Genomic DNA, 13,740 nt, shown 5'->3' on the forward strand with positions numbered 1-13,740 from the left:
ACAGTTTGAAAGTGACTGATATGTTGTCCATAATAATAATATACCATCATATTATACAATAAAAGACAATAATGGTGAATGATATGTTTTACCTTGAAGGTCTAAATCTAATAAGGGAAAAGCCTCATATAGCACTGTAGCTGTAAACTATCACACACTCAAATACGTGCAAACACAAGCACAGAGAAAGACGTAAGCATGCTAGCTACACACGCAAACCCACACCTACACACATATAATAAACTCACCTGCGGATGAAGCCCCCACTGATAGCCATCTGTTCACGCTCATCCACCACTCGAGCCCCAGGCTGGCTGTTAACAACACCATCCTGGTTCGCTCCCCAGGCCTGGCCACCGCCCTTAATCCTGCCACACACACATTTCAGTCAGGGCCAGTGAAACTGTTGTCTCGGTATTTGTGTGTATGTGTGTGTGTTTATATGTATTTGTTTGTGTACATGTATGTGTCTGCATTTGTTTAACTGTTTGAATGTAACCAAGACTAGGTGCACTGTGGGTGTATGTTTAAATGTACATCAGCCACAGTGTGTGCCATGTGCATGTGCAGTGTAGTGTTACTGTGTATGTCTATAGAAGTGCCTGTTTTCTAGCAACTTACTATGAAAACATATACATGAATATATGTTTAGAAAGCATTGTATAGTACGGTTTCAAGCCAATCAGCCTACCAGAAAGCAACATGGCACGTATGGTAAAAGTCATATACATGCATTTGCAGTCTGTTAGTGAATAATTGATCTCACATGCAGATCAATTGAATCTGAGGACAATAAGCTCACAGGTGGCTTGTGTTAAAAAGTGATTGAGACTCAGAAAACTCTCCCACAAGCACATATAGAAGAGCTAAAACACAGAACACAGTGACCAGAAGAGACACAAACACACGCACATGCAGTACATGTAAACATGCAGAGTGAGAGCACATGCAAGGCAGAGGCATTGACACAGGAAAGGGAAACATGTAGAGAGGGACAGGCTCAGATACATGTTGTATCTGTTAAAAGAAAACTGAACAGTTAGATCCACTGTGGAGAACCAACCCCCAAAATAAAAATGAAATAAACTGAATGTGATCAGATTACATGCAGGAATTTGGAACACAGTAGCATTGATCAGCCCTTCATTTCATTTCTGGATGCAAATTAGGATAACACACATACAGTCAAATAGTTGATGTAATTCTTAGCATTTGTTTTGTTATGCATGGAGTGCCTTATGGATGGAAGTTACCATTGAGAATAATTTTTTAAAAACATAATTTGCACCCATGCAACATTGTTGTCTTGAGGCAGTAAATCACACCCATCAGACCCTCCAGACAGTTTATAACAACAAGCAAGAATTATTTTTTCCTCTGCTATTTGACCCAGGGCTGCAGTATAAAGAGTCTAGCTCAGATGATGCGCATGACATAACCACAGGATTACATAACGAGTGGCTCATGACGGGGAGGACCAGAGAGCTATAGAATAGACAAGATCTGAACCCAAAAACCACCACGTGTGGAAGCGGGACCCAAACGGACCAAATGGAGGCAGGAAATCCAGAATATTAACTTCATACAGTAAACAAAAGGTTTAAAAACAGGTAGTTTCTATAAAAACTATAAAAACTTCTTATCAAATGACTGCTGTGATGCAAATAAAGCAGATTAGTCACATGTGTTACATGTCAAGATCCTGCTCAGCCCTGTTTCGAAGAAAAGAATCATCTGTTGTTAAAATATCTGTTGATGATATTTATTCTCCATGGACATATTAACTGTAGTAAAAAAGAGAAGGCAAAGAAAAAGTATAACAAATATGCACCATTCAAGGTCCCATCTAAGATAGAAAATCATATACTGCACCGTTAAGGCATTACTTCATTTCAAGAGCATTCACTAATAAATATGTTTCTATGAATCGAAAACAAAATAACCCAAATACAGCCCTTTAATTGTTGGTTCCTCAAACACTTGTGTTTTCTATAGCTCTGAGAGATAGTACATGTATTGCTCCCAGAGTGTAGTGAGCTCAGACATGACTCGGTGGCCATAGTTTGGCTGTTTAGGCCCAGAGAACAGATCACGCAGGAGTTTGGCAAAACAATACATTTGAAATCCATTGAGTGTTCGAATAAAAATAGTTTGCCTAACTCATGCATGATATTTCATTATGTAGGACAGTCCTGAGGGAGGAGAGGGAACAGCCAACTCAAGCATCTTTAGTTCGACATTTAGTAGCTCTCATTGTTTTAAATGTATCTTCCGTCTTTTTTTTTTACTCTCAATAAGTTGAATGACCTTCACAATACCCTGATATATATCAAAAGATTGTATAAAAATATACATTCAAGATTCAAAATAAAAAAAGTTAAAGGTTCAGTGTGTAGAATTTAGTGATATCTGGTGGTGAAGTTGCATGTTGCAGCTGAATACCCCTCACCTCACATGAATAGGAACCTGTGGTAACTTTAAGTTGTCATAAAAACTCAAAAGGTGTTTAGTTTGTCCAGTCTGGGCTTCTGTCAAAAACATGGCAGCCTCTTTAGAGAGGACCCGCTCCCGATATAAATATAAAGTAATTCAATATAAGGGGCATTCTAGTGTAAAGAAAACAACAATCAATACATTTAGATACATCTCGTTCACCTAAATCTTACACACTGAACCTTTAAGAAATACATAATTAGTTAAGCATTTTGAGATATATGCTTTATATGCTCTTGTAGTTTGATGAGAAGATACCACTCTCATATTTGTGAACTAAATATGAAGCTCCAACCAGCAGACAGTAAGCTCAACAAAAAGGAAATAAAATACATAATACTGCATTATTTTCTTACATATTCTTACTCAGCATCTTTTTATTTTATATATTATATTATAATGCACTTTTATTTTATACTCTTACCTATATTGCTTCTATCTATTTACTGTTATGGTCTTGGCCTATATATATTTATATTGTTGGCTGAAGCGACTGTAATGAATTCCATATTCCCTCTGGGATCAATAAAGTAACTCAGTGACAGAGGTGTAGGCATAGAGAGATGATTTTGATACATTTTAAAAATGGATTTATGTGATGATGCTAGTTGGATTTTGTTAGCTAAGGCTAGCTTTATGACCTGTTGTCAACCTGCAGGTATGTGCTAAGCTAACTGTCTGCTAGCTCCTCCTACATATTGGCCATGTAGACATGAAAGTGGTATTGATCTCCTCATGCAGCTCGAAAACAATTAATTTCCAAAATAATTAATTTAAAATCAGATACCTTACTTTTAATTTATTGCAATCAATTATTTAATATGAAACATAAAAAAGCAACATTCATATATTTCCAAATGGCTACAAAATGTGGTAAAAAAGGCAGCGAGTTGATTTCTCCTTTGGTCGGACTCGGCATGATGCATCACGCTGCAGGGTGTTAGGGTGGGGGCCTGGGTGGGGTTTAGGGGGATGGTGAGTGTTGTTGTAAGATCCCTGCTGATGCTGCTACCTGCCGGAAGAGAATCTCTCATCCAATGTGGAATGAAGGGCTTTTGAGGACAGACACAGCCTCGGAGGCCAAAGAGCAAATAAAGTGGCATCGGCCCTGTTGTGCATGTGTGTAGTGTTCATGCATGCACGTTATATTTCACTCAATCAGTCTCCCCTTAAGCAAACAAACCCCCATACGTGCATGCAGTGCTGGTGCCTGTTCAGAGAGTGTGTTGTCGGGGCTATGGGCCCGACTGCTCACACCACAGGTCACCATGCTCTATTCACCAGAAGCAGGCAGACGGAGAGAGAGAGAGAGGCAGGTATAGGCAGGCACTGAAACACATGCAGTCGGGCGACACAGGCAGCACCTACTTGTTACAGGGACATGAACATAGACCACAGAATTGTCCTAGATTGTTCAAATTCTTTTCTGCATCCTTCATGTCCTTATTGATTTGGTCCATCCCCTCCTCGATGCGCTCCAGTTGTTCTGATTACCAACACATTGTCATTTTTCCAGCAAAAGTACGAAAGCACGTGAGAAGAGAAGAGAGAGGAGGAGGTCGTGGGTGGAGGGAAGGAGGGAAGGGGGAGTAGAGAGGGGGGGAGACAAAGGAGAAGAGACAAAAAAAGACATTGACTGTGACAAGAGAGACATCAGACATCACCACCACCATCACCACCACCAGCACTGGACAGGCAAGAGCGCACAGCTCCTGGCCGGTACCTACTTTTTAATACATGGGCATATCAGACCACAGCATTGTCCTATATCTTTTAAATCTTTCTCGGCATCCTTCAGGTCTGCGTTCACCTTGTTCATGCCCTCCTCCACACGATCAAGTTGTTCTGGTAGGGACAAAGGCATGAGAGCAGTGAAATAAAGTTGACTGGTTGCTTTTTGGCGCTCTACGCTACAGGCAAGGTGTTTTGGCTAGAGGCAGAAGGCAAAGCAGGCAACAAGTATGAAGATTACCTGTAAACCAAATGATTCCTTCATCTACTGCTTTGCATGTGTTTTTTCCCTCATGATTCTATGTTATTGTTTCCTACCTCCATCCAGAGGAACATAATGGTTTTCTGATTAAGTGTTTCATCTGAGTGGTAGTGGCAGCATGCCTCCTCCAGCTGCATCTGCACATGAAGTTGATGTTATCTTTGCCACTTTAACTGAATACGACTGCACGTCGATGAAAGCAGAGATGAATGTCAGAGAGAGTGAAAGACAAGGCTGTGATGATGTTCAGTCACATCACCCACATTCTGAGGTTAACCGGAAACTAACCCATTTCAAATGTGACAGGGTTTTTAAAGAAGAAAGAGGAAATACGGAATTAACAAGTCCTAAAATTAACATGCAAATAAGTGAAAAAAATAACTACTTCAGGTACTATACTTATATTTATCTAAATATAGTATTTAAATTTAATTGTACTACATTTATCATCCTTCCGAAGTCAGTGCCAAATTTTGTACTCCACTGAACTTATCTGTCAGCTGCTGTTTCCATTTACTTCTCTCGCAAAGTTAGAAAAAAAGATAAATAATTCCTGGATCTGACCCCTGATCTGTATCCGCACCAAAATGTAATTCTCCCCTGACCCATACCTCATCCTGCAATTATATACTCAGGTGTTTTTACTTATTTTTACATATCCAACTCATTTGATCTGGAAGACGATATTAAATAGGTTATATAATTTCATACTGATGTCCACTTCAATTGACAGGGGGCTGAGATATCAGCTACAAAACAAGACACTGGAAAACTACATATCCCATACTAAACATCTGCTCCATCTGATACATCCTGAATTGTTTTTAACATCTGAACAAATAAATAACATAAATGTTTCATAAAGACAACTATATAAGTGGGAAAAGTTAGTACAGGGGGTCTGTGATAGAGAGAGAAAGTAAGAGAGAGGCATTGTTTATCTCTGCAGGCTGGCCGAAAGGCCAGACTTAACCAGTCTACTCCCCTTCGTCTGAGGATTATCTTGTAAGGGTCTCCCCTCCCCTCTCCTTATCTCCTCTCCTTATCTCCTCTCCTCTCCTCTCCTCTCCTCTCCTCTCCTCTCCTCTCCTCTCCTCTCCTCTCCTCTCCTCTCCTCTCCTCTCCTCTCCTCTCTTCTCCTCTCCTCTCCTCTCCTCTCCTCTCCTCCTCACCTCCGAGGACGGAGTGCAAAACCCAGAAATTTCCCAAGCAGTCATGCTGACTTGCACCGGTGTTAACAGCACGATCAATAGCTCTGTTCCAATTAAATGTCAGAGGAAGTCACGACAGTGAGCCTGAAACTTAAGCAGCTATGGCATTAAGCCACATTTAATAAATTAAAGCAATGCTGCTAATACTTAGCTGTCAATTTTGCATTTATCCTCTTATACTCGCCAGTCACTATTTCGCTACATGCATGAGCCCAGTGAGGCGTAGCTACAATCCATCAGCCCTGACTGAGGTGTAATTTGGGTCAACGTGCATATAACAGTCAGGCAGGGAGCAAGTCATTAGCTGCAGTGAGACCTCCAGCACAGGTAATACATCACTGCGAGTCAAACCTCCTCCTATGTATGAACTGTGTGTGTTTGTGTACGTGTGTTTGTGTGTGTCTGTAAAGGGCAGTTACATTCATGTTTACAGCTCAACAATGTCCTATTAATTACAACAGGCATGGCAATTAGAGAAGTCCTGATGTGAATATCATTGAATATATGTCAGAGACAAATAATGTAGAGGCATGTATAGTTCAGTAATTGTCTGTAAGAAAGAAGGAGGAGATGAGCAAAGGATGAATACAACGAATGAAGACAAGAATCAGCTTAATCAGTAATGTGAGCAAAGGGATCTCAAGGTAAAGGAAGAGCAAGGGAAGAGAAAAGGGGGTCAACCAAAGCGAGGAAGAGCAGGTGATCGTGGGAAAGAAAAGAGAAACATGAAATAGAGAAAAGAAGAGAAGAAAGGGTGAGGAGAGAGAGGCAACCGGAGGGGGGGGGTCACGTATATAGGACATAAACTGAGGTTATGTAAATCTGTGTTTAAATCTGGCATCCTGTGCAAAGTGGCAGCAGTCACTCCAGATGGAAGACGAGAGAGAGAGATTGAGAGAGAGTGAGAGAGAGAGAGAGAGAGAGAGAGACAGAGAAGATGGGGGGGCAGCAGCTATCTGTTCCTTTGACAGGCCAATTAGGCTGCTCTGTCATGCATGGAACTATATAAAGGAAACACACACACTATGAATAGATACTCTGCTACACCCAATAAATGTTCCTTTAATCTGCACAGAAAACAACACCCCCTGTACGGAGAGTACCAGTTTATACCCTTGCAGGTATTAACTGTTATTTTTATCTCAAGTCTTCCATCATTTAGCAAAAATCTTCAGACTAAAATAGGACTTTGAAACGATCCTGTGAAGCTTGTTAGTGGGTCGGACAAACTTAGCCGCTTCTCTCTTCTTTTGTTCATGTTTATCTGTTTCTTCACACTGTCCAGGCTCATGATGTCAAGCATTTAAATCTCTAAAATATTAAGCTTTAAACACTTGATATGACTAAAATCATTCATTTTTGTGATCTTACATTTTATAAAACATCAGGATTTGGATGCACCAGCTTTATACATACACTGCTGGGCTTGTGAGTAAACTCCCTCCTAAATATCTTAGCAGCAACTACTTCTTTTCAAACTACTGATTCGATAAGTTGGGTTGTGGCATTGACAACTCAGAACTGAGCTCGGCAGAAAAAAGGCAGTCATGTGTAAAGAACCTGTTCAGTGCCAATCACCATTATTAACAGGAAGTTACATAACTAGCTTTGGCGTGGATTAGAAAATAAACATATGTGACTCTTTATGTGAATGCAGTTATAGATGGGTGCATGTTTCGTATTTGTGCAGTTTAGAGTGAAAGGAAATATCTAATTCTAGTTATGTAACCAACATTATGTGACGTTGAAGCCAATGTCATTTACATAATGTTTAGTTATTGTAAAATGTGGTATTCTTTTGGGAAATCAAATCTTAAAATGCTGATAAAGCGTGAGGTCAAATTTGTGGTCCAGATTCATCATAATATACTCACAATCTGGCAGCTCTGGGTGTAAATATTTAACAACTAATCGCTAATACATTTTAATTCAGTGATGTGTAATATATCTACCTAATTAATTCTGGCGCAATTAAGCTCAGTTCTTAAAAGTTGTAGCAGAATGTAGCATAACGACATTCGATAATATTTTCTGTGATATCAAATTTATTTTTGCCCAAAATTTTGGTTTAATACTCAAAAACTCTTATGAAAATCTTACACGTGAAGCAATATGACCAAGAAAAACCACTCTACATAGCTCATGTCCAAAAAATCCATTACCACTGTTGACGGGTAACAAATGGACACATTAGTTAAGTGGTGACAGGCAAACGTGGCTTGGACCTGCTGATTGATGTGATGTCACCTAAGTCATGTCTTCAGACTTTAAAAAGCTCCCCTAGAACCACAGAGGACATTACACCAAGGGACTGAGTAGGATTCTGTGAGAAAATAGAAAACTCACGGACATGTGTCAGTGAAGTTCTCCTGTTATTCTTAATGAACTGAGCCATAGACTTGGCAGACCTGGAGAGGATGTCGAGGACTTTAAGAAATATAGTATGCAAGTGTGTTACCAGTCCAATTAGCAGATATTTTACCTCAGAGGAAGCCTAACATTAAAATATATGTATTACCAGATGACCTCTGACCTCGCAGTCAGTCAGGTGCCTGGAAAACATGTCAACCAGGTTTCAGAGAGCATGGTTAGAAACTGATCTGATCTATTTGTTCTAGGACTTATAAGTCATAAGATTAGCTAAAATATAATTAACATATATTATTAACTCAATATACACTTTTCTAAGCAAAGCAAAAGGCTAGCTCAGCAGTCACATCCAGTATAATAAATTAATTATTGTCCTGCTTTAGTTATTATTAAACCATAAAGGTAATTTTCCCTGGTGTCTACTGGGACTCTACTGTGTTATACCGGATGCACCACTGATGACGACTCTCCCATTATACAGCGTAATACAGCAGCAGGAGAGAATCGGCCGAGCAGATTACCAGTGAAAGCAAACGTAAGAGAGACAGAGTGAGGGGATCTTTCCCTTACAGCTTACCTCCCTGCTCATCCAGCATGACCAGGGTCCTGATGCCGGCATCTTTGCTCTAACAAACAGAGAAAGAGGGAGAAAGAGGAAGGGAACAAAGAGAAGTGAGGGGGAAAGGAAAAGAAGAATAAATGTGACAGGTCAGTGAAGGTCAACTGTGCAGCGCTATCAGGACTGCAGAGGGGGGTCAGATTGCAATTTGAAATCATTTTTTGTCAGGGTGACGGATCTTGTATGGCAAAGTGGGAACGGGTCAACCTGAAAGGGACAGCTTGACATTTTTCGACATGTACTACTTAAGTTGAAAAGGAGGATTGATACTGGTCTCATATGAATATGATGTATATGAAGCTACAGCCCGCAAACATCTCCCCTGCTTCTGTCCAAAGGTAAGAACATGTGCTGTGATCTCTAAAATGCACTAAAAAACATATCATATCTCATGTTTTAAGTGCACAAGTTTCTGCAACCAACATCTACACATGTGTTGTTTGTACGGTGGCAGAGATGTCTCACACTCACATTAAGTGCAAAAACCATATCAAAGCTAAAAGTAATAACATTTGCTATCTCCACTTTTCCGGGCGCTTCAAGCACCATGTACCATGCACCTCAGTTTAAGCAGAGATTAACTTGTCTTGGTTTTCACAGACGACGGCTCATTTCATTGTCAACATCCTTTGTCATTCATCTCAGTTGTGGTTGTGTTTCCATTGTGTGGCTTTTGCATTTTTGTTGTAGCCTTTACAATTGAGCCACAGTAATTCGGGGTGATTCTGCAGCCTTCACAAAACTACAGTTGGTGGGATCACTAGAGAAATACGTTGATCGTCATCCCAGAATGTTTAACACTAACATTACTCTCTCTCTCTGTCTCTCTCTGTCCTAAGCCCCTCCCACCAGATGAAGACGGCAGATGCACATGCTTCATACACGCTTGTGACAGATGACCCACATACAGTTTATTGTCCAACACTCTATTTTTAAATTTTTTATTCCTTCCTTTTTAAGATTCTTTGGCAGTTGTTGCCAAGGCTGGAATAGTGAGCTTTCCTGTAGGATTTCCACCATAGGGACGTGCACGTGCAGCTGCTTAGAAGAACAGCCAATAGAAGTACCCTCCCTCTGAACTGCCCTGTGATTGGTCAAAGTCTCACATCACAGGAAAGATTAGAAACAGGAAACAGAGGATAGAGAAGGTGCAGACATTTCGTTTTCAGCTTGATCACTTGGTTTACTTTATGCTGAAAGGTTATTGTTGAATTATTGCTCAATAACCTACACCAGCTTTCAATGGTCAAAGTAGTAGATTTGCTCTGTTTCTGTCTAAACGCGACTCAAAAATAAGAATCAGAGAAAGACTTGTGATTTACTCATAAATATATTAAAGACCTGTCCTCATTATGTAAATAAAAACATTAAATCAAGTCACAATTATGTTTCCTCTGAAACTTTATTTGCTGTTGCAGTTCAGCTGTTTAAATACATTATATTAGAGACAAGATGCATATAGAAAGATTCAGGCATAAAAAAGTAGCACAATGTCATAAATATTCATGCATGACAAATTTTGCACAGATTCTCTGGATAAACTCGTCCACCAAATGGCATGTGCTATATTTGTTATGTTCACTGGGCTGGTACCAGAGATTTGTTGACAAAGCTCCAGTAATGTTACATTCTGATTTGGCTTACAGAGTTGGCACAAGCACAGACACAAAAGAACACACAGACACACACACGTACAGAATGTGCACACAGCACACAGAAATCTATGCAAATTCGCTTTTCTGTGTCTGTGCGAGGGCTTTATCACGTAATAACACACTTCAGTGAGCACACAATAACCACATTAGCCACCGTGCGTACAACAAAACAACAGCTTTGTGCTCTCCACGATCCAGAGGCCTGCTCCAACAGATATTAAAGTCCAAAGGCCATTCGGTTCATACATCAGCTATTTTGGATCAAAGTGCTCTGACCTTCTTGGAGCAGTGATAGATAGATAGTTCCGAGTTGGAGGCCGTCTAAACGTGTCACTGATGTATGTATCAATCAAAGTAATGGTGAAAAAAAATCTTCCAATGGTTATGGATCTGTGTGAGAGTGAAGTTCAAATGTTGAATGGGTGTGAAGAAAGTTCTCTGGGGATCAGTAAAACTAAATCACATCAAAGGTTTTAATAACATGGGCTTTGCAGACAAATAAAGAATAATGATATAATCCTCAGCATGGGAGCCTGAGCAGAGCTAGTGTTTGCTGATAGAGGGATTCTGCTTGCTTACCCACATGGAATCATGGGAAATCACAGACATGCAAGGGACACTACACAGGACAGGATATCTGACCATGCCAACTGGCACCATGTGGTGCGGTGACATCACCTCTTTCTGTATGGCCAGTTACACACACACACACACACACACACACACACACACACACACACACACACACACACACACACAAGGAAACACACACTATCAGGCCTTATTCACACTTTGCTGTGATGCAGTGAGTCAACGTCTCCATTAAGAACCTGATGCTGTGTTTGCACTTTTTACCCAGACCAGCACCTGCTCAGGAAGTTATTATTTTTATAGAGGTTTACTAAGTGTACTATACTAAGCAGAGGTGGTGGTGTGAAGAAGTCTATTTGAGTATTTGGTTGGCTGAAAAATGAACGTCTTCAATTTAAACCTTGGTGGCCTCTGGTGAATTGAAGGTGTCGCTAAAAGACTTAACTTGGTGTCTGTATCGGTTACAGTCATTAGAATAAAAGCAAACAACGTCAGTTAAAAAATGTTAAGAGCAGGAAATTATACAAAATAAAACAAAGACAAGAAGACAAAGAAGAGTGTGATAAATAACCAACACAGAGAAAGCGCAGGAGGTCTGTCAACATTAAGACAGAATCCTCAGTGGCCTGGTATTGATTTTTTCGCTGAGACATCCACTCTAATGTCTCCTATTCTAATTCAGTCACGGTAGGGACAAGTGTACCAGAACGACCCAGATGTCCACCTGCTGTCCTGCCATTGGGCAACCAGGACCCGAGGGCACATCTGATACGAAAACACAAATCTATAGAGGCGCCGTACACTCTGGAATCAAAGTGATCAAATGATTGGTTAGTTGATTAAAGGTGTCCATGTACCATTTTCAGCTTCAGGAAAATATAACAGTTAAAGACAGTGTGAGATAATGGTTGTGAGTGGTGTCAATCTTCTCATCTAACTCTTTGGCTAAGAGGCAAATTAAGCCAAACATCCTCATACCTCACAACCATGCATGTCCTTGATTCAAAGCATCTGATATGGTCTGGAGGAGCGCCTCTGGAAAGAGCAGATTACATTTCCAGAGAAGCTCCAGAGCTTGGTCCTCCTGCTCTCAATAGCATACCGTGAGTGCTGGCAGCAGCATATCTGACCTTTGTTGTCATGTTTACGAATATAAATACGCAGTTACGCTTATGAAACAGTTAGGATGCTTGTTGTCATGTTTACCAAAGCAAAAATGGGTTTAAGGTTGTGCAAACCTCATGGATAAAAGAAAAAGCATTGCTCCTATCATAGTTACCACAGTCACATGAGGCCTGCTAACAGTAAAACACAACTATATGTCCAGTAAGCTATTTCACAAGTGACCTGTGGTAGAATATTTCAAAATGTCTGCATTTATTTAAACACGTTACCTTGGGTCTAGAGTAGCACTATACATCTTCTAGATATCCATCCTAATATGTCTTCTGGACTTTAAATCTTGTTTCTCCTTCACCAATTGAAAACAATCACAAATGTGGTCAAATCTGACTAGTGTACTACAAGACAAGGCAGAACAAGACAGGTGTCCCAACATAAGCCTTAATTAAATGTATTCATTGTATTACTTTGATCAAATCTCTGATCTGAAATTGGAAATTATAATGGCTATGGTGTGCTTCTTTAAAGAGTACCTCTTTTAAGGCCTATACCAGCCTTCAAAAATGTGATAACATGTCCAGCTTGCGTAATATATTGTCTGACCCCAGGCCTGATGCTGCTCATCAAATCAGATGACTGCTCCATGGACACAGTGGATTCGGGCTGATGTCCTTCACAGTCTCATCTCTCTATCTCTCTGTTTATCTCTTACACTCTCCTCGCCTTTTGCTTTTTCATTTCCATCTCTCTCACATTCTTCACATTTCCTTCTGAGCCACTGAGCAGTGTCTCATTTCTCTTGCTCGCAGGCTTAACACTTTTAATATAAACCTCTCTGGACCGGTCTTGAGAAAATGAGAATGAGAGTGTTGCTCTACAAAGTCAATTTATCCCCAATATAATTAATTTTGCTAATTCTATTGATGCACCAATATTTGCCGTTTTTATAATGTTAATACTTATCAGTAAATCTGAATTCATTAAAAAGTAGATTTTAATATTCAAAACAATACAGTAGAGGCAGCTGCATCACAGTAAATTATGCATTTACAACAAATTATCCTGAATGAGAATTTGTGTAATTACTTACAAATACATTTTAAGAAATACGACAATTCACCTGTAAGATGAGAGGGTTGATACCATATCCTGCAACTTTATTACTTAATAATAAATACAAAGCCCGAGGCAGGCTAACCCCGTGTTTGTGCTAAGCTAAGCCAACTGGCAGCTAGCTACATAGAGACATATTTACAGAGTGTGAACATTAGAAACATTAGAGAACTATTGATTTAGTCACATAACTCTAAAGGTAAATAGTTTATTTCTAAAAACGACAAACAATTCCTTGAATCATCAAAATCAGAAGACATGCAGATTTTATGCATTCGACAAGGTGACCATGTCAGGCGGTTGATACAGATACACTCTGACATTCCCTGCCATCTTAAGGTCATCATGTACTCTGGTCCAGAGAATGAATTATGGGACACCTTAACATGAGACAAGGACACATTATATTACAGATATAAATATTTATAGATTTAGGGTTGGGGTCTTGGCAACCACTCATATAAAACACTTGACAGTTGACACTGCAACCCCCCGGGGACCCAGCAACGCATCCAGCAAGTGTAAAGTAGATTGGATGAGCAGCAGGGTTGTTGTTTTTTTAAACAACAAACA

General features: G+C 39.9%; 1 protein-coding gene across 2 annotated transcripts in view; it reads right to left on the minus strand.

Moving 5' to 3' along the window:
* The window catches only part of LOC133954911 (synaptosomal-associated protein 25-A-like), a 35,821-nt gene that overhangs the window by 3,717 nt on the left and 18,364 nt on the right, over positions 1-13,740 (minus strand). The window contains exons 4-6 of one of the 2 annotated variants that reach the window (XM_062389469.1): positions 8,645-8,693; positions 3,862-3,979; positions 249-368 (exon numbers count right to left, since the gene is read on the minus strand). In XM_062389469.1, coding sequence (XP_062245453.1) covers positions 249-368; positions 3,862-3,979; positions 8,645-8,693 — 287 coding nt within the window. Of the gene's footprint in view, positions 1-248; positions 369-3,861; positions 3,980-4,220; positions 4,339-8,644; positions 8,694-13,740 lie in introns of both variants that reach the window. The other variant, XM_062389478.1, reaches the window with a different exon arrangement.

Source organism: Platichthys flesus, chromosome 1, assembly GCF_949316205.1.
Source record: "Platichthys flesus chromosome 1, fPlaFle2.1, whole genome shotgun sequence".
Taxonomy (NCBI): domain Eukaryota; kingdom Metazoa; phylum Chordata; class Actinopteri; order Pleuronectiformes; family Pleuronectidae; genus Platichthys; species Platichthys flesus.